At 37.6% G+C, this 22,871-nt stretch overlaps 1 protein-coding gene across 1 annotated transcript in view; it reads right to left on the bottom strand.

The window, feature by feature from the left end:
- ZNF81 (zinc finger protein 81) overlaps window positions 1–22,871 on the bottom strand; it is a 69,658-nt gene that overhangs the window by 17,759 nt on the left and 29,028 nt on the right. Inside the window, exons 3-4 of the mRNA XM_006213419.4 lie at window positions 11,069–11,195; window positions 3,991–4,086 (exon numbers count right to left, since the gene is read on the bottom strand). Of these exons, the coding sequence (XP_006213481.2) occupies window positions 3,991–4,086; window positions 11,069–11,195 (223 nt within the window). The remainder of the gene's footprint in view (window positions 1–3,990; window positions 4,087–11,068; window positions 11,196–22,871) is intronic.

Below are 22,871 nucleotides of genomic sequence, written 5' to 3'. Positions count from 1 at the left end.
CTACCAAAAAAGAAAATTACAGGCCAATGTCACTGATGAACATAGGTACAAAAATCCTCAACAAAATATTAGCAAACAGAATCCAACAGCACATAAAAAAGATCATACACCATGATCAAGTTTGATTCATCCCAGGGACACAAGGATGGTTCAAAATATGCAAATCAATCAACATGATACACCACATCAACAAAAGAAAGGACAAAAATCACATGATCAATAAATCTCAGCAATGTTCTCCTAGGGCACTCTATCCAAGCAATAGAAATAAAAGCAAAAATAAACAAATGGGACCTAATTAAACTTATAATAGCATAGCAAAGGAAAGTAAAAGCAAACCAAAAAGACAATCTATGGAATGGGAGAAAATACTTCCAAAAGATGAGACTGACAAGGGTTTAATCTCCAGAATGTATAAACAGCTCATATAACTTAAGAGCAAAAAAACCCAAACAACCCAATCCAAAAATGGGCAGAAGACCTAAACAAGCAATTCTCCAATGAAGACATATGAATGGCCAATAGCACATGAAAAAAATGCTCAATATCACTAATTATCAGAGAAATGCAAATCAAAACTACAATGAGGTATCACCTCACACCAGCCAGAATGGCCATCATTCAAAAGTCCACAAATGATAAATGCTGGAGAGGCTGTGGAGAAAAGAGAACCCTCCTATACTGTCGGTGGGAATGTAGTTTGGTGCAGCCATTATGGAAAACAGTATGGAGATTTCTCAAAAGACTAAAAATAGACTTACCATATGACCCAGCAATCCTACTCCTGGGCATATATCCAGAGGGAAACTTAATTCAAAAAGACACATGCACCCTAATGTTCACAGCAGCACTATTTACAACAGCCAAGACATGGAAACAAGCTAAATGTCCATCAACAGATGACTGGATAAAGAAGATGTGGTATATTTATACAATGGATTACTACTCAGCCATAAAAAACATAAAATAATGCCATTTGCAGCAACATGGGTGGACCTAGAGATCATTATTCTAAGTGAAATAAGCCAAAAAAAAGAAAGAAAAACACTGTATGATATCACTTATATGTGGAATCTAAAAAAAAAAAGAGAGAGAAAAGGACATTATGAACTTATCTACAAAACAGAAACAGACTCATAGATATAGTAAACAATCTTATGGTTACCAGGGAAAGGGGGTAGGAAGGGATAAATTTGGGAGTTTGAGATTTACAAATGTTAGCCACTATATATAAAAATAAATTTCAAAAGTTTCTTCTGTATAGAACAGGGAACTATGTTCAATATCTTGTAATATCCTTTAATGGAAAAAATACGAAAAGGAATATACGTATGTATATGTGTGACTGGGACATTGTGCTGTACACCAGAAATTGACACATTGTAACTGACTATACTTCAATAAAAATTTTTTAAAAACAACATAAAATGACTCATTATAAAAGCTACAGTAATAAAAGTATGAATTTGCCAAAAGGACAGTGTGTTAACTATATTTTCTCATTTTGTGTGTTCTTGATGCTCTGGCATTTGGTACCTTGCTGAGCCCCTCCCAGGGCTAGTTATTCCTAGAGACAGCAAATGACTTCCCTGTAAGCATACCTTTCATGTGTAAACCAACCAATCCAGAGCCCATATCGACCAACTATCTTCTTTATCAAGATCTCACAGGCTGAGCCATGATGCCCCTGCTGTAATCACCTCAGGGCTGGGTACCAGACAAATAAGGGCAGTCCCTATACCCTGGAGCCTGCTGAAATTACTCAACCTAGCTAATTCTAAATCTTCCCTGCCTGCTTCCTCTGCCTTACCCATTCTTCCCCATGAAAATCACAATAAAGGCTCTTGCCCATGCTCTCCCCTCACAACTTCTACTTCTTGGTTGACCCTGGTGCTTCTTACTGTGGCCCTGCATGATGTGGCATGCCTCCTCCTCTTGGGAACTGTAAGTTACAAACTATTTTTAATAACTGTTGTATCTGGATCTATTGGCCTCACCATACCTGAATAATAATAAAACCTTCACTTTAAAATGGAAAGACATATAGATCAATTGAACAAATAGGGAGTCCAGAAGTAGGTTCACATATATAAAATCGACTGATTTTGATAAATGTGCCTAGGAAATTCAGTGGGAAAAAGAAAGCCTCTTCAACAAATGGTTCTGGAACAACTGGATATCGTATTGATAAAAATGAACATCAATCCTTACATGAAACACACAAAACAGATCATAGACCTAAATTGAAAAAGCTACAGTAACAAAACCAATAGAATAAAATATGAGAAAAATCTTTGTGACCTGTAGAAAGCAGATTTCTTAAACAGATCACAAAAGTACTAAAATGTTTTAAAAGATGATAAATTAGACTTCATCAAAATTAAAATGTTTGCCCTTTGATAGGCACCAGAAAGAAAATAAAATTGTAAGGCACAGATTGGAACAAAATATTGGCAGTATGTATATATGGCACAGGGGTTGTATCCAGCAAATATAAACTCTTAAAACTCAATAATAAGAAGATAAACAACTCAATAAAAATGGGAATGATACCTAAAGAGACACTTCACAAAAAATGTACAAATGGTCAATAAGCACATGAAAAGATCCTCAACATCATTCCTTTAGAGGAATGCAACTTAGAACAATGAGATATTATTATACATCCACTATAAAAGCAAAAATTAAAAAGAATGATGATAGCAAGTGTTGGTGAGGATCTGGAGCAACAGAAATACTTATGTATTGCTGTTGGAAATGTAAAATGATATGGCCACTTTGGAAGACAGTTTAGCAATTTCTTATAAAGGTAAGCAAATGCTTATTATATTATACTAGCAACTCCATTCCTAGATATTTACCCAAGAGAAATACGTTCACACAAAGACATATCAGAATGTTCACTCCAGCTTTATTCATAATGATCAAATAATGACCATCTATCATCAATAGGTATATAGATTAACAAGTTACTCATACTATGGAATAGTATTCAGTATTTTAAAGGAACAAATGAGTGATATGTGCAATAACGTGGGTGAATTGTAAAATCATTATGCTGAACAAACGAAGCCAGACCAAAAAGGGTACATATGGTGTGATTCCATTTATATGAAACCCTAATAAAGACAAATTAACCTATAATGACAAAAAAACATGTCAATGGTTGCCTGGGGCCGAAGTGGTGGTAGTTATTAACTAACTACAAGGGGCATAAAGGTACATTTTTGTTTGATGGAATGTAATCTATCATGATTGGGGTGCTGTTTATACCAGTGTGTGTACCTCTGTCAAAGCTCACCAAACTGTATACTTAAAATGGATATATTTTATGGTATGTAACTTATATCATAATAAAATTGATTTTAAAAGAAAAATACTAGGTGACAGTGATCATAAAGTCAGAAGATGGAAGAGAGGCATGGGGATAAGGGAGGTGGAGAGAAGTGAGGAACCTGAAGGCAATACCTACAAAGAGAAGAGGAGGTGAGGCTGGTTGTAGATCACAGTTTATTGGTATCTTAGAGTGAAAAGATGAAAATGAGAGGGAAAAGAAGGTGAAATGGCACCAGGGAGAACAGGAATGAGGCAACCAATTGATCTTCAGAGAAGGCAAATCCATTAAAACCTGAATGTATGTTAAGAATCTAAGGCCATGGAAGTGGGGTTTCAGTACTAAAGCATAAAAATGTGATGGAAGGAGAGAATATCCAAGAAAGCCAGATCCATAGTGAGGAAGCTTGACATATGCTTCAAAGTATAGGTATTGCAGCAATTCTCCTGGAGGAGAGCCAAGCAAAGTAGACAGTTGATAACAGTATACGAATAAAGGGAGAGAGCAAAAAATGGTACCAGAGAGGCCAGTGTTATCTATTCTCAAGCAGTTTCTAAAGTTTTGAACCTTCAAGAAGGGTAGCAGTCATAGCAATTTAAAGGCATCAACCTCAAGTATTTCCATGTTTCTCTTCTGCCTAGATCATGTGCACTCACCTGAGCAGCTCTGATGTGGGGTTTCTCCCTCTGACATCCATGGCTCCTCTCCTTGCCCCAACCTGAAGATGACCTCTGGTTTGGGAACTTCATACCCTGTTAACAGAACAGGAGAGAAAATGGGGTCCAGCTCATGGCTTTCCATTTGTTCTTTGGAAAAGTGACCACATTTCATTGGGGAAAAAGGAATCATCACAAAGGTGAAAAGGGACTGAAGAATCTCAGGCCAGTCCAGGACAGCACCATCACTCACTTAAGAGGTCCGAGGGCACTCGGCAGCTGAGGATGGAAACAGCATGGCTGAGGTTTTGTGTTAGTTTCTGAGGGATGCTATAACAAAGTAACCAAAAACTAGGTGGCTGAAAACAACATAAAAGTATTGTCTCACATTTCTGGAGGCTAGAAATCTGAAATCAAGGTGTTAGCAGGTGTCATGCTCTCTCTCTGGTAGATATAGGGGAGAATCCTTCCTTTCATCTTCTAGATTCTGGTGTTTTCCAGAAATCTTTGGTGTTCCTTGGCTTGTAAATGTATTACTCTAGTCACGTGGCCAACCTCTACCTGTGTGTCTTCTCATAATTTTCCCTCTACGTATGCCTATTTCTGTGCCCAATTTCCCTTTTCTATATAAGGACACCACTCAGATTGAGGCCCGCCTCAATGAACTCATTTTAAGTTGATTCCCTTTGTAAAGATACTATTTTCAAATAAGGTCATATTCTAAGGTACTGGGGGTTACAATTTCCATGTACCCTTTTTTTCAGGGGACACAATTCAACCCATAAGAGCCTTCCCTCTGACCCCCAAATTCATGTCCTTCCATGTGGACTAACATGGGAAAATACACTAGCTCCATCCCAATATCCCCCAAAGTCTTAATCATCCCAGCACCAACTCTTAAGTCTAAAAATCTCATCTTAACATCAACTCAAAATCTCAAGTCTCATCATCTAAATCATCCAAATCAGTTATGGGAGAGACTTCAGTATGAGTCAGTCTGAGACAAAAGTCCTCTCCATGAAAACCTGGGAAAGCAAACAAGTAACCTGCTTCTAAAATACAATGCTGGCCCAGACATAGAATAGATATCCCCATTCCAAAAGGGAGAAATAAGAATTTTAAAAGGGATGGCAGGTCCCAAGCAAGTCTAAAACCTAGCAGGGCAAATTCCATTGGATTTTAAGGCTTGACAACAACTCACTGGTTCAATGATCTGCCCTCCAAGCCCACCAGGGTGGCAGCCCCACCCCCTCAGCCCTGGACCAGAAGTGGCACCACTCACTATCACCCCAAGTGACCCATTAGCAAAAATTTTGCTTCCCATTCCAGCAACCTCATGCTCTGTTGTTCTAGATGTCTTAGTTCCAAAGGGAGGAATGCTTCCACCAAGAAACAGGACAACGACTCCACTGAATTGGAAGTTAAGTCTGCCACTTGGACATCTTGGTCTTTTCATGCCTTTGAATCAACAGGCAAAGAAGAGAGTTACTGTGCTGGCTGGGGTGATGGATCCTGACTACCAAGGGGAAACGACTGTTGTATCACAATGGAGGTGAGGAAGTGTATATATCTAGAATATAGGAGACCCCTTAAGGCATACTGCCATGCCCTGTGATTAAAGTCAATTGAAAACTACAACCACCCAATTCAGGCAGGACTACTAATGGTCCGGACCCTTCAGGAATAAAGTTTTGTGTCATCCTTCCAGATAAAGAACCATGATCAGCTGAGGTGTGTGCTAAGGGCAAAGAGAATAAGGAATGGGTAGTAGAAGAAAGAATTCAGCCTCGAAACTGCAACACAGACATCCGCCTAGTTTGCAGTCAGTGGTCTGCCCTGTGGGTTTCAGACTCAAAACTGCAACATGATCTCACCTTAATTTCTAGTCTACTGGCTTGCCCTTCAGATTTTCCACAACTGAGTAAAGCCAGTTCCTTAAAATAAAATCTCTTCTCCTTGCTTTGTATTTATGTACACACACGCACGCATGCACACACGTGTGCCCTTATACTCTATGTATATGCACCCATATCCTATTGGTTTCATTTCTCTGAAGAACCATAATACAGAGTGGGGAGGGGACAGCTCAGTGGTAGAGTACCTGCTTAGCATACACGATATCCTGGGTTCAATCCCCAGTGCCTCCATTAAGAAAAAAAGAAATAAACAAACGTAACTACCATAATACAGAGTTTGGTACTGGGAGTGGCTCTAGAGGAACAGAATCTTCAGGATGAGTTTTTTTTTAATTTCTTTTTTTTTTAATCGAGGTATAGTCAGTTACAATGTGTCAATTTCTGGTATATAGCATAATGTTTCAGTCATACATATGTATGTATGTATATTCATTTTCACATTCTTTTTCATTAAAGGTCACTACAGGATATTGAATATAGTTCCCTTGCTATACAGAAGAAATTATGGCTTTTATCTATTTTCATATATAGTGTTAATATTTGCAAATCTAGAACTCCCAATTTATCCCTTCCCATCCCCTTTCCTCCAGTAACTGTAAGATTGTTTACTATGTCTGTGAGTCTGTTTCTGTTTTGTAGATGAGTTCATTAGTGTCTTCTTTTTTTTCAGTTCCACATAGGATGAGGGTTTTTTTTGTTTGTTTGTTTATTGGTGTGGGAAAGTAATTAGGTTTATTTATTTATTTATTCTCGAAGGAGGTACTGGGGATTGAATCCAGGACCTCATGCATGCTAACCATGCACTCTACCACTTGAGCTATGCCCTCCCCACTTATTTTTTTTTTTGAGTTGTTGATAGAACTTCTGGAATTGCTTCCTTATTCTGATTAGATTCAAAGGTATTAATGACTCTCTTTCTATTAGTAAAGAGAGCACTAATAGTCCCTGGTATGATATGGCAATAGAAATATGCAAAATATCAACACTGGATACTCCTAAATCAAATGCTTGTAAGAGGTAAGGTCTGGATGACCTGGTATTTGATACCTGAGGCATTTCTGTCAAACTTACGAGTATAATCAGGTTGCCTAGGTGCTCCTAATTGAGCTGGACAAAGTGAGGCAAGAAAAGGATGAGCTCAGGGATTTGATTTCCCAGCTCAAGCATCGCATCAATGACCTGAACATTTCTATGTCTATGTTTATGTCCTGAAAGGAACCTTTAGCTCCTGTAGCCGCTGAGCTAAGGTTGCCGAAAACCAAACCCAGAGTTTCATCCTTTGAGTGGCTACATCAATCACCATGTAAACTCAATTCCCAACCTCACAGGGTGTCCGCTGTTAAAGGAGGGCATTGGTTAGGAAGGAATGGGATTCCAAAATGTAGAATGGGGACAGGTGAGGATCCTGAACCTCTAAAAACTCTGATGGGTCTTTGCCAGGAGAAGCCACCCTTCCACCCTCGATGGAGAAGATAAACCCTACTCTGCCTGAGGAGCAATGGCCTCCCCAGAGGTACTCGCCTTTGTCTTGTAATGCGCTACTGATTCCCCTCAGGACTTACGCCCACCACCTTTCTTTGCTTCCAGACCTATACCTGGACTCAAGTCTCACCAAGGCCCAAAGGGTGAGGTCCAGAGTGTGACCCCTAAGGAGGTGTGATTTCAGAAGAACTGCATTTTTTGACCAATTTATACAGGCATGAATCTGGGAACTGTGGGTGGAAATGGACATTAAGAGTGTGGGATAATGGAAAGAACGTAAAGTTAGATCAGGCCGAATTTATTTATCTCTGGACACTAAGCACACTCTGAATTTTACTGTTGGCACCTGAGGGGTTAGAGAAGGCTCCAACAGTTTGTTTGGCTGCTTGGCTGAAACATGGACCAAAACACGGCCTGCATGGAATTCAGTGGAAATGCCAGAACTGGGGCAGTGTACTCCCAAAGGCAGAGGGAGACGGGAATGTTGGGAGTGGATGCATCATATAAGACCGGCTCACCCACACGGGGAGGGTCCAGGGACACGTCTGTCATGAAGACTGTGACAAATACATTTGTGAGGGGGCCGCCAGTAATCCGTGATTGCCCGTCTCTGTAGGTCAGAAGTTTCTGTGGGAAACTGAACTGGGAAACCAAAATGCAATGGGAGAAATTGGACCCTGGAGTAACGGGGGCCAAAGGGAGGCATTTAGTTGCAAAATGCAATGTGGATGCAGTTCCCGTAATGGACAGCAGGGTCAAAGCAGTAATCAGAATAGTCCGAGTTACAGAGATCTAGGGGGTTGGCCAGTTGATCATGATGTCCCTGGAAAAGAAACAGATGGGCCAGCTACTAAATTCTGACTTGACTGTATAAGGAGACATGTTCTAAGTCAAGGGAACACAAGTCTTTTTTTGAGACATCAAAATGCAGAGTCCTGGTTCCTCAATCAATTCCCACGTTTGAGCCAGTTTATACACCCAGAACTTTTTGAATGAAGGAAGGAAGGGGGGTCCTTCCTCTAGTGGGGAAGGACCCCACAACACTGCCAAAAATTTATACTGCTAACCTTTCTCCCAGTCTTCCCTAAAGGGACCTACAGCCCTTTATCAGTGACTGTACCCTAGGGAAAAAGAAATTGCGAGGCTTTTCAGAGATGACTAGACACTGGCTCTAAATTGACATTAATTCCAAAGGACCCAAAATGTCACCATGGCCCACCAGACAGAGTAAGGGCTTATAAAAGTGAAGTGGTCAGTGGAGTTTTAGCTCAGGTCCATCACACACAGTGGGCTCAGTGGGTTCCCAAACCCATCTTGTGATTATTTGCCTGGTTCAAGATTGCATCATGGGAATACATATACTCAACAACTGGCAGAATCCCCACACTGGTTTCCTGACCTATGGAGCAAGGGTGGGAAATACCAAGTGGAAGCCACTAGAACTGCTTCTATCGAACTCTAATTCAAAAAGAGACATGCACCCCAATGTTCATAGCAGCACTATTTACAATAGTCAAGACATGGGAACAACCTAAATGTCCATCGACAGATGACTGATAAAGAAGTAGTATATATGCATAATGGAATGCTACTCAGCCATAAAAAAGAATAAAATAATGCCATCTGCAGCAACATGGATGGAACTTGAGATCGTCATTCTAAGTGAAGTAAGCCAAAAAGAGAAAGAAAAATACCATATGATATCACTTATATGTGCAATCTAAAAAAAAAAAAGACAAATGAACTTATTTACAAAACAGAAACAGACTCACAGACATAGAAAATACTTATGGTTACCAGGGGGGAAAAGGGGTAGGAAGGGATAAATTGGAAGTTCAGGATTTGCAAATCTTAACTACTATATATAAAATAGATAAACAGCAAGGTCCTACTGTATAGCACAGGGAACTGTATTCAATAGCTTGTAATAGTTTATAATGAGAAAGAATATGAAAAGGAATATATATGTATAAATGAATCACTATGCTGTACATCAGAAATTAACACAACACTATACATCGACTATACTTCAATTAAAAAATACCAATGAGGTATTTGCCTTCTGGAAACAAAGAGATGACAGCCTGTCACCTTGCATCTTCCCTGTTTGTGCCCTCTGGGCCCATGGTGGCAGTGACATCCCTACGGGCTTCTGAACCATTTGGGAGATGGGGTCATTCATCCCTTTTCTTGAAGGATAACACATGTTCACAGCCAAATAGCTTTACCAGCCTGTTTCCTGTCTGTAGACTCCCAGAAATTCAAGTCTTCCTTCCTTTTCTCCTGCCTCTGTCCTTTTCAGCCTAAGCTGAAGAGGGTTTCTACTGAGATGGTTGACTGGATCCACAAATCCTACACCTACTCATCTTTTTAGCAACTGGTTTTCCAGCTATCCTCTTGGTGTACACCTTCTCATAATTTGCAACATGGATAGGCTGAGAATTTTCCAAAGCTTCATACTCTAGTTCCTTTTCACTAACAATTCCTTCTTCAATTTCTCTCTTTCTGCTTCCATTTTACTAGAAGTGTCAAGGAGAAATCAAGCCTTGCCTTAAACACTTTGCTGAGAAGTCTCCTCAGCTCAAAATCCAAGTTTGTCACTTCCCAGTTCTACTTCCCACCCAAGAACACAATCCAGCCAAATTCTCTGCTGCTTTATAATAAATCACCTTCCTCACTTCCACTGAGGCCTCACCAAAAATACCTTTAATGTTCATCTGTATTCCTACCAACAGTCTTTTTGAGGCATCCAGAACTTTCTACCAAGCACCTTAAAAATAGTTCCAGGCTCTACCCATGGCTCAATTCTAAAGCCACGTCCATGTGGGTTTTTTTGGGGGGGAGGGTTGGAAATAATTACGTTTATTTATTTAATGTTCTAATGGAAGTACTAGGGATTGAACCCAGGGCCTCGGGCATGCTAAGCATGCGCTCTACCACTTGAGCTATACCCTCCCCCACCTCCATGTTGTGTTAGGTATTTGTTACAGAGGCACCTCACTTCCCAGGACAGAAAGCTCTATTAGTTTCCTAGGGCTGTTATAACAAAGTACCACAAACTAGGTGGCTCAAAACAACAGAAATGTATTGTCTTGAGGTTTGGGAGGCTAGAAGTCCAAAATCAAGGTGTCAGCAGGACCATGCTAGGGAAGGAATTGTCCCATACTTCTCTCCTGGCTTCTGGTGGCCCCAGGCACTTCTTGTCCTATAGATGTATCACTCCAGTCACATGGTCATCTTCTCCTTCTGCGTCTTCACATGGTCTTCCTCCTGGGTTTGCATGTCTCTGTGTCTAGATTTCTCTTTTTTATTTGGGGGGTTTTTTTGGAGGGGGCAGTAATTAGGTTATTTATTTATTTATAGAAGAGGTACTGGGGATTGATCCCAGGACCTTGTGCATGCTAAGCCTGTGCTCTACCACTTTGAGCCTCCCCTACTTTATTTAATTTTATTTATTTATTTATTTTTAGAGTTCCCTTTTTTATAAGGACACAGTCATATTGGATTAGCAACCACCGAATGACCTCATTTTAACTTGATTACTTCTGTAAAGACCCTAGTTCCAAATAAGGTCATATTCTGAGGTACTGGGGGTTGGGACTTCAATATATTTTCTTTGGGGGGGACACAATTTTACCCATAACAGGCTCCTGGCAGATTCACAGGGCGGCTGTGCTTACCCAGTGAGAGCAGGTGGCTGTAGTTCTCCAGCATCACATCCTGATACAGGCGCCTCTGAGTGGAGTCCAGCTGCTGCCACTCCTCCCTGCTGAAGTCCACGGTCACATCTTCAAAGGACACTGAGACCTGGAACAATATAATTCTGTTCAGGGTGACATGGTCAGCCCTGGGAGATGAGGGAAGATAGATCTGGTGGCAGTTAAACAAGTGTGTTTTCTTTATTGAAGTATAGTCAGTTTACAATGTTGTGTTAATTTCTGGTGTATAGCATAATGTTTCAGTCACATAATCATACATATATTCCTTTTCATATTCTTTTTTGTTATAGGCTATTACGAGGTACTGAATATAGTCCCCTCTGCTATGTAGTAGGATTTTGTTATTTATCTATTTTTTGGATAGTAGTTAGTATATACAAATCCCAAACTCCCAATTTATCTCTTCCCACCCCTTTTCCCCAATGGTAACCATAAGTTTGTTTTCTATGTCTGTGAGTCTGTTTCTGTCTTGTAAATAAGTTCATTTGTGTTATTTTTTAGATTCCACATAAAAGTGATATCATATGGTATTTTGCTGTCTTTCTGGCTTATTTCACTTACTATGACAATCTCCAGGTCTATCCATGTTGCTGCAAATCAGCCATTTTCTCTTGATGCCTTTTTTCCCCTCAACTCTAATTTAATTCCATAGTTGTCAAAATACATACTCTGTATCATTTCAACATATGTCTACCTAGAAGAATGTTTCATGTGTCCCTGGAAAGGAATGTACATTCAGCTGTTGGTGGGTATAGTGTTCTATAATATATAAATCAACTTGGTTGATTGTTGTTGAAATTTTGTGTCACTTTACTCATTTGTCTTATACTTGTGCAACCAATTATTTGTCAAGTTTTTGGTAAAAATTGACAAGGAGATGTTAAAGTTTATATGACTATGCAAAGGACTTAGAGCACACAAAGCAAGGTATAGCATGGAGGAGTTATACTATGTAGTGCTAAGACTTACTATAAAGCTACAATGATTCAGATAGTGTGGTATTGATAGAAGTACAGACACATATATCAATGGAACAGAATAGACAGTCCAGAAACAAACCCATGCACATATGGTGAATTAGTTTATGGCAAAGGAGTCAAATATATACAATGCAAAAATGACAGTCTCTTCAATAAATGGTGTTGAGAAAACTCAACAGCCACGTGCAAAAGAACGAAAACTGGATCACTATCTATACCATACACAAAAGTTAACTCAAAGCGAATTAAAGACTTGAACATAAGACCAGAAACCATACAAGTCTTAGATGAAAACATCAGTGGTAAGCTCCTTGACATAAGTCTTGGAGATGAATTTTTGGATTTGACACAAAAGCAAAGGTAACAGAAGCAAAAATAAACAAGTGGGACTATATCAAACTAAAAAGTATATGCACAGCCAAAAAAACCTTCAACAAAACGACAAGGCAGCCTAATGAATGGGAAAAAAATTTGCAAAACATGTATCTGATAAGGGGTTAATATCCAAAATATATAAAGAAGTGATACAACTCAATAGCAAAAAAACTCCAAAGAGTCTGATTTAAAAATAGGCAGAGGATCTGAATAGACTTTTCTCCAAAGAAGACATACAGATGGTCAACAGGTACGTAAAAAGGTACTTAACATCACTAATCATCAGGGAAATGCAAATCAAAACCACAATGAGATATCACCTCATACCTGTTAGAGTGGCTATTACCAAAAAGACAAGAACTAAGTGTTAGTGAGAATAGAGAAAGGGGAACCCTGATGTACTGCTGCTGGGAATGTAAATTAGTGCAGCCACTATGGAAAACAATACGGAGGATTCTCCAAAAATTAAAAACAGAACTAGTATATGATCCAGCTCTTCCACTTCTGGGTATCTATCTGAAGAAAATGAAAACATTAAGTTGAAAACATATATACATCCCATGTTCACTGCAGCATTATTTATAATAGCAAATATATAGAATCAACCTAAAGTAAAGAAATCAAGCAAGACAAAATTATCAAACCACAAAAAGAAAAACAAAAAGAAAAAGAAAGGAACAAAGAAGAAATACAAAATCAACTGGAAATCAAGATTTAAAATGGCAATAAACACACACCTGTAAATAATTACCATAACTGCCAATGGACTAAACGTTCCAATCAAAAGACACAGAGTGGCAGATTGGATAACAAAATAAGAGCCTACAATATGCTGCATACAAGAGACCCACTTTAGAGTGAAGGACACACAGAAATTGAAAGTGAAATCGAAATAGCAATAAAAAACCTCCCTACAAATAAAAGTCCAGGACCGGACGGCTTCACCCGGGAATTCTACCAAACATACAAAGAAGAACTCATACCAGTCCTTCTCAAACTCTTCCAGACGATTGAAAAGGAGGAATACTCCCAAACTCATTCTATGAAGCCACCATCACCCTGATACCAAAACCAGGCAAAGACACGACAAAAAAAGAGAATTATAGGACAATATCACTAATGAACATAGATGCAAAAATCCTCACCAAAATATTAGCAAATAGAATCAACAACACATAGAAAAGATTATACATCATGACCAAGTGGGGTTCATCCCAGGGACACAAGGCTGGTTCAACATATGCAAATCAATCAATGCAATACATCACATCAACAAGAGAAAGGACAAAAACCACATGATCATCTCAATCGATGCAGAAAAAGCATTTGATAAAATTCAACATCCATTTATGATAAAAACTCTCACCAAAGTGGGTATAGAGGGAACATATCTCAACATCATAAAAGCTATATATGACAAACCTACAGCCAGCATAGTACTCAACGGTGAAAAACTCAAAAGCTTCCCACTAAAATCTGGGACAAGACAAGGATGCCCATACCACCACTCCTACTCAACATAGTCTTGGAAGTACTAGCCACAACAGTCAGGCAAGAGAGAGAAATAAAACGGATCCAAATTGGAAAAGAAGAGGTAGAAGTGTCACTATATGCTGATGACATGTTACTATATATAGAAAACCCTAAAAGGTCCACACAAAAACTACTAGAGCTGATCAAATAATTCAGCAAGTTAGCAGGTTACAAGATTAACGTTCAAAAATCAGTTGCATTTCTTTACACTAATAATGAATCAACAGGAAAAGAAAGTAAAGAAACAATCCCCTTTAAAATAGCACCCAAAGTAATAAAATATCTGGGAATAAATCTAACCAAGGAGGTGAAAGAATTATACACAGAAAACTATAAACCATTGATGAAGGAAATTAAAGAAGACTTTAAAAAATGGAAAGATATCCCATGCTCTTGGATTGGAAGAATCAATATTGTTAAAATGGTCACACTGCCCAAGGCAATCTACAGATTTAATGCAATCCCTATCCAATTATCCAGGACATATTTCACAGAACTAGAACAAATCATAATAAAATTTATATGGAACCACATCAAAGACCTAGAATTGCCAAAGCATTACTGAAGAGAAAGAAAGAGGCTGGAGGAATAACTCTCCCAGACTTCACACAATACTATAGGGCTACAGTCATCAAGACAGCATGGTATTGGTACCAAAACAGACATATAGACCAATGGAACAGAATGGAGAGCCCAGAAATGAACCCACAAACTTTTGGTCAACTCATCTTTGACAAAGGAGGCAAGAATATATAATGGAATAAAGACAGTCTCTTCAGCAAACGGTGTTGGGAAAACTGGACAGCAGCATGTAAAGCAATGAAGCTAGAACACTCCCTTACACCATACACAAAAATAAACTCAAAATGGATCAAAGACTTAAACGTAAGACAAGATACAATAAACCTCCTAGAAGAAAATACAGGCAAAACATTATCTAACATATATCTCAAAAATGTTCTCCTAGAACAGTCTACTCAAGCAGTAGAAATAAAAGCAAGAATAAACAAATGGGACCAAATGAAACTTACAAGCTTCTGCACAGCAAAGGAAACCATAAGTAAAGCAAAAAGACAACCTACGGAACGGGAGAAAATTTTTATAAAGGAAACCGACAAAGGCTTGATCTCCAGAATATACAAGCAGCTCATACGACTTAATAAGAAAAAAAAAACAACCCAATCCAAAAGTGGGCAGAAGACCCAAACAAGCAATTCTGCAAGGAAGACATACAAATGATCAATAGGCACATGAAAAACTGCTCAATACCACTAATTATCAGAGAAATGCAAATCAAAACTACTATGAGGTATCACCTCACACCAGTCAGTATGGCCATCATTCAAAAATCCACAAATGACAAATGCTGGAGAGGCTGTGGAGAAAAGGGAACCCTCCTACACTGCTGGTGGGAATGCAGTTTGGTGCAGCCACTGTGGAAAACAGTATGGAGATTCCTCAAAAGACTAGGAATAGACTTACCATATGACCCAGGAATCCCGCTCCTGGGCTTGTATCCAGAAGGAAATCTACTTCAGGGTGACACCTGCACCCCAATGTTCATAGCAGCACTATTTACAATAGCCAAGACAGGGAAACAGCCTAAATGTCCATTAACAGATGACTGGATAAAGAAGTGGTGGTATATTTATAAAATGGAATACTATTCAGCCATAAAAACTGACAACATAATGCCATTTGCAGCAACATGGATGTTCCTGGAGAATGTCATTCTAAGTGAAGTAAGCCAGAAAGAGAGAAAAATACCATATGAGATCGCTCATATGTGGAATCTAAAAAAAACAAACAAAAAAACAAACAAAGCATAAATACAAAACAGAAATAGACTCATAGACATAGAATACAAACTTGTGGTTGCCAAGGGGGTGGAGGGTGGGAAGGGATAGACTGGGATTTCAAAATTGTAGAATAGATAAACAAGATTATACTGTATAGCACAGGGAAATATATACAATATCTTATGGTAGCTCACAGAGAAAAAAATGTGACAATGGTATATATATGTTCATGTATAACTGAAAAAATGTGTTCTACACTGGAATTTGACACAACATTGTAAAATGATTATAAATCAATTAAAAATGTTAAAAAAGAAGTGAGAGGATGGAAAAAGATATTTCATGCAAATGGAAATGACAAGAAAGCAATACTCATATCAGACAAAATAGATTTAAGGGCCATAAAGAAAGATAAAATAGAATCAACCTAAGCATTCATCAGTGGAAAATGGATAAAGAAAATGTGGTACATATGTATAATGGATTATTATTCAGACATAGAAAGAAGGAAATCTTGCCATTTGCAACAATATGGATGAACCATGAGGGCATTATGCTAAGTGAAATAAGTCAGACTAAGACAAATACCATATGATCTCACTTATACATGGAATCTAAGAAAAACAAACAAAAAGTAGCTCATAGATACAGAGAACAGTTGGTGGTTGCCAGAGGCAGGAGTGGGTGGTGGGTGAAATAGGTGAGGGGATCAAAAGGTACGAACTTCCAGTTATAGAATGAATAAGTCATGGAGATGTAATACACAGCATGGTGTCTACAGTTAATGATACTCTATTCCATATTTGAAAATTGCTAAGAAAGTAAATCTTGAAAGTTCTTATCACAAGAAAAAAATTTTGTAATTACGTATGGTAATGGGTGTTAGCTAGACTTATTGTGCTGATCATTTCACAATATATACAATATTGAATCATCATGCTGTACACACAAAACTAATATAATGTTACATGTCAATAAAAAATAACCAAGTGAAAAGTCTAGAACTGAAAAATATAATCTGAAACTAAACAACTTACTAGATGGGCTTAACAGCAGAAAGAGATAATGAACATCAAGACAGATCAACAGAAATTGCCCAGTCTGAAAAGCAGAGAGAAAAAATTTTTTAAAAAAGAACAGTCTCAGGGATGGATAAGACAATATCAAAAGATCTAACATACATGTAACTGGAGGCCCAGAAGGAGAGGAGAAAGATATTTTTAAAAATAATAGGCAGAAACTTCCAAAATATGGTAAAAGATATAAATTTACAAGATTCAAGATACCTGGCAAACTCCAAGCAGGATAAATCCACAGAAAACCATCCTATGCACACTGTAGTCAAACTAATGAAAACCAAAGAAGAAAAGAGTTTGGAAGTAGCTAGAAAAAAACAAAACAAAACAAAAAATGACATACTATATACACAGGAACAGTGATTAAAATGACCACTCACTGCTCAGCAGAAGAAATGGAGGTCAAAATACAGAATACAAAATACAAAAATTTTACATGCTGAAGAAAGTAAGGGTTATCTGGCTGGGCAAAGTTAGGAGTTCCTTGATTAGGTCTCAAGGCCTAGGAATAATTCTTCATGGCTTTTGGCTCTACCCTCTGTGTTTTTGGTCCCAACTCATGAGCCATCTTTCCTATTTCATGAAAAGATGAAAGGTAGCATTTCATGAAAGGTAGTAGAAGAGTTTTCTCATTCGGCTTCATGCCAGCAGAATTTTTTTTAACATTTTTTATTGATTTATAATCATTTTACAATGTTGTGTCAAATTCCAGTGTTCAGAACAATTTTTCAGTCATTCATGGACATATACACACTCATTGTCACATTTTTTTTCTCTGTGATTTATCATAACATTTTGTGTATATTTCCCTGTGCTATACAGTGTAATCTTGTTTATCTATTCTACAATTTTGAAATCCCAGTCTATCCCTTCCCACCCTCCACCCCCCTGGTAACCACAAGTCTGTATTCTCTGTCCATGAGTCTTTAGATTCCACACATGAGTGATCTCATATGGTATTTTTCTTTCTCTTTCTGGCTTACTTCACTTAGAATGACATTCTCTAGGAGCATCCATGTTGCTGCAAATGGCGTTATGTTGTCAGTTTTTATGGCTGAGTAGTATTCCAATGTATAAATATACCACATCTTCTTTATCCAGTCACCTATTGATGGACATTTAGGCTGTTTCCATGTTTTGGCTATTGTAAATAGTGCTGCTATGAACATTGGAGTGCAGGTGTCATCCTGAAGTAGATTTCCTTCTGGATACAAGCCCAGGAGTGGGATTCCTGGGTCATATGGTAAGTCTATTCCTAGTCTTTTAAGGAATCTCCACACTGTTTTCCATAGTGCATGCCAGCAGAATTTTGAAGGTTCAACATCTTCTTTCCATTTTTGTACTGTCTCTGTTCTTTCAGTCTAAGGTGGTAGTGTTTCTGCTCATATAGTTTGCTCTAAAATTTTATGAGGTGTCTGTTAATCTCATTGGGTTCACTCTCCTAGACAAAAACTGTGCACCCACAGACCTCTTTAAGGTAAGCTATTCTCTACCTTGGACTCTTGCTGAAATGGCTGAGGGACTGAGAAGATCTATGATGTACCCTTAATATTTTCATAGGAGTTGTGTGCAGCTGAATGCTCTGATCCTCTGATCATTCTGAGGTCTTAACAAAAGGTTGTATAGTCACACTTTTGCTTTATTTCTAAACCATATTTTCCTGATAGTGTTTCAAAGCCATCTTAATTTTAGATCTTGTGCTATCTTAGAGGCTAATAATTTTTAAAACTATCAAGTCTTGGATCTTTTGTGTTTAACAGTCTGTCTCTCTATTTATCTCCTTTTATATTTTGCTAAAAGCAAGAAGAACTAGGTGCCTTCAGCACTTTTCTTGGAAGTGTCAGATAGATCACTAAGCTCATTAAGCACAATGCTCTACTTTCCACGTAACTGTAGAAGATCGTGTTGCTAAGGTTCTATCACACAGGATTTTCCAGTTTCCAAACCATGTTCTTCACTTCCTTTTGAACCTTCAGCAGCAGCATCCTAAAGTCCAAATTTCTACTAAATAGTCTGTTCAAGCAATTTAGGATTTCTCTAACATGCTCCTTAAAATCCTTCCAGCTGCCACCCATATCCCATTTGAAAGATAATCCATTTTGAGGTATTTGTTATGACAACACCCTATTCCCAGTACCAAAATCTGTGTGTTTTTTATTTGATGCATACATAGCAAATTACCCTAAAATTTAGTGAGTTACAACAATATCTATTATCTCGCAGTGGGTCAGGAGTTCAGGTGTGGCTTAGCCAGATCCTCTCACTCAGGGTCTCTCAACTAGGCTGCAATCACGGTGTTGGCAGGGGCTATGTTCTTCTTGAACATTGACTTGGAATGACCCACTTCCAGGCTCAGTCAAGTAGTTGTTGGTAAGATTTAGTTTCTCGAGGACTATTGTGCTGAGTGATTCATTTCCTCACTGATTGCTGGCCAGAGGCTGCTCTCAGTCCCTTACCATGCAGATCTCTCAACAAGGAAGTTCACAACATGGCAGCTGGCTTCACTGGAGCAAGCAAGCGAGAAGAGCAAGATAGAGTGCCAGCAAGATAGAAGTTAGTCTTTTATAATCTAATCTTGTAAGTGCCATCCCATCACTGTTGCCATATTCTATTTCTTAGAAGCAAGTCACTAGGTCCAGCTGACACACAAATAGGAGTGAATTACACAAGGGTATGAATACCAAGAAGTGGGGATCACTGAGAGCCAACTTAGAAGGCTGCCTACTATAACAACATACCAAAATTTGCATGAAGAAGATAGAGATAAATTTAGAAGTAAATTTTAGCTTTAAATGCTTATATTAGAAAAGATTCTAAAATCAATGACCTAAACTTTAACCTCAAGGAGCTAGAAAATAAAAGACCAAATCAACCCAAAGAAAGTAAAAGAAAAGAACTAGCAAAGACCACAAAATTAATGAACTAGAAAGCAAGTGATAGAACAAGTTAACAGAAAAATTCATTCAAGTGGGATTATAGACCTAAATATAAAAACTAAATGCCCTAGACGAAAACATAGGAGACTATCTTTGCAATGCTGGGACAAGCAAAGATTTCTTGACATAGTACAAAAAGCAATAGCTATAAAAGAAAATTTTGATAAATGGGACTTTACCAAAGTCAAAACTTCTGCTCATCAAAAGATGCCATTAAGAAAACAAAAAGTCAAGACAGACTGGGAGAAAATATTTGCAATACACATACAAAAGACCTAGCTTGAGAATGGATAAAGAACTCCTACAAAGCAAAAAGAAAAACACACATAACCCAATTTTTTAAATGGAGGAAATATTTGAACAGACACACACAAAAAGACATACAAATGGCCTATGAAGCATATGAAGAGATGTACAACATCATTCATTAGTTATAAGGGAAATGCAATTTAAACTAGGCTGAGATGGCACTATACACTCACTTTCAAAGCTAAAATTAAAAACAAACTGAAAAATTGCTAGTGGAGATGCCAAACTGAACTATCACTTTAGAAACCTGTTTGGCAGTTTCTAACAAAGTTAAGCATACACCAGTCTATAATCTAGCTGGAATTCCATTCCTTGGTAGTTTAAAAAAAATGACGACAATACATCCTCAGAAAAAATTCACAAGAATGTTTATACCAGGTTTCATCACGATAAGCTAGAAACATTCCAAATGTTCATCACCAAGTAAATGCAAAAAAATAGTATATTCATACAATGCAATAGTCAGCAATAAAAATGAAAGAGATACTGGTAGACACAACAACCTGGATGCCTCTCAAAAATATTCTGTTATTTTATAAATAGATGCCAAACACAGAGCTAAACACAAACCCCATGATTCTTGTCTATATGACAATCAAGGACTGGCAGAGCTAATCTAAAAGGATTAAAAATATTAACAATGGTTGCCTAGAGGGAGGATATTGACTCATCAAGAGAGAACTTTCAAGGGTGATAGGTATGTTCTACATTTTAATCTGGATGATGGGTATATTTTATTTGTCAAAATTCATCAAACTATATATTTAAGATCTGGGTAATTCAATGTATTGCAAATATAACTCAGTTTCAAAAACAAAGTTCACATTAGAAATATATGCAGGGTACACTGTGGGCCGCAAAGAGAAAACAGTCAATTCCACTGGGGATGCAGGTTTAGGGTCTGCAGAGATGGTATAGTTTAAATGGAATCCTGGAAAAAAATAAGTGTGATGGTAAGTGGGGTAAAATATTTTCCAGAAAAGACAAAGAGACTGGTCTGGAGACAGGAAAATACATAGTAATTAAGGAAAGAGCAAATTGCTCTGTGAAAAGGAGAGAAGGTTATGTGATATGTCAAGGAGGCAATTATGAGGAAACAATAATCCAAGGAAGTATGCTGGAGTCTGACTGTGAAAATAACATGAATTCTTTTAGTAATAGATAACCACTGACGTGTTTTATATATTGGGAAAAAGATATTACTTGAGTTTTATTAAAATGACTATCCTTTCTCTAACTACTGCATTTCAGTATATACAAATAGTTCATTATGGAAATTTATTCTTTCAGAAGTTCTTCAGCTAATAAATGTTATAAAAGCAAGTATCACCAATGGCTGCCAAAATCACTGGGTGAAATACTGAAGGGACTTTATAATCTTTGGTTACACCCTCCTATACTGTTGGTGGGAATGTAGTTTAGTGCAGCTACTATGAAAAAGAGTATGGACATTCCTTTAAAAACTAAAAACAGACTTACCATATGATCCAGCAATCCCACTCCTGGGCATATAGCCAGAGAAAACTCAAATTCGAAAAGATACATAGACCCCAGTGTTCATAACAACACTATTTACAATAGCCAAGATACGGAAGCAACCTAAATGTCCATCAACAGATGACTGGATAAAGAAGTTGTGGTATATATGCACAATGGAATATTACTCAGCCATAAAAAAGAATAAAATAATGCCATTTGCAAGCAACATGGACGGACCTGGAGATTGTCATTCTAAGTGAAGTAAGCCAGAAAGAGAAAGAAAAATATCATATGATACGAGAAAGAAAAATACCATATGATATCACTTATATGTGGAATCTAAAAAAAAAAGACAAATAAACTTCTTTACAAAACAGAAACAGACTCACAGACATAGAAAACAAACTTATGGTTACCAGGGTGGGAAGCAAGTGGGAAGGGACAAATTGGGAGCTCGAGATTTGCAGATACTAACTAATATATATAAAATAGATAAATAACAAGTTCATACTGTATAACACAGGGTATGTTCAAGATATGTTCAATATCTTATAGTAACTTAAGGTGAAAAAGAATATTAAAACAAATATATGTATGTTCATGTATGACTGAAGCATTATGCTTCAGAAATTGACACAACATTGTAAACTGACTCTACTTCAATAAAAATGTATAAAATATGAAATGATAATGATGTCAAAGGGATGACATAAGGGGGAGAAAAAGAACTAGGAAAACCAGGGATAACTTAAAATGGGAATTCACCCTCTAAAACTCCCATACTTCCAATAAGGAAGGAAGGTAAAATTTGATGAAGACAGACAACCATTATATATTCATACAAGAGCTCAGAGAAGTAAATAAAGCTGTTGCTCCATTAACACCTGGAGTTCCGAACCCTACAACTATTCTGACTTTGGTACCATAGTCTGCAAAATTTTCCTCTGTAGTTTATTAGTATTTTGCTCTTTTTTTTAAATGTTTCTCTAGCTAATGAGTCTAAATTCTTGTTTGATTTTACTTATTAAGGACTTCAGTATTTTTTTCTTTATTGAGCTATAGTCAGTTTACAATGTGTTAATTTCTGGTGTACAGCATAGTCATTCAGATTTATATATATATATATTCCTTTTCATATTCTTTTTCATTATAGGCCATTACAAGGTATTAAATATAGTTCCCTGTGCTATACAGTAGGACCTTGTTGTTTATCTATTTCATATAATAGTTTCTATCTGCAAATCCCGAACTCCCAATTTATTCCTCCCCACCTCTCC

This window comes from Vicugna pacos, chromosome X (genome assembly GCF_048564905.1).
Source record: "Vicugna pacos chromosome X, VicPac4, whole genome shotgun sequence".
NCBI lineage: Eukaryota > Metazoa > Chordata > Mammalia > Artiodactyla > Camelidae > Vicugna > Vicugna pacos.
Note: the sequence above shows the minus strand (reverse complement) of the source record. Positions and strands in the feature narration are given on the sequence as shown.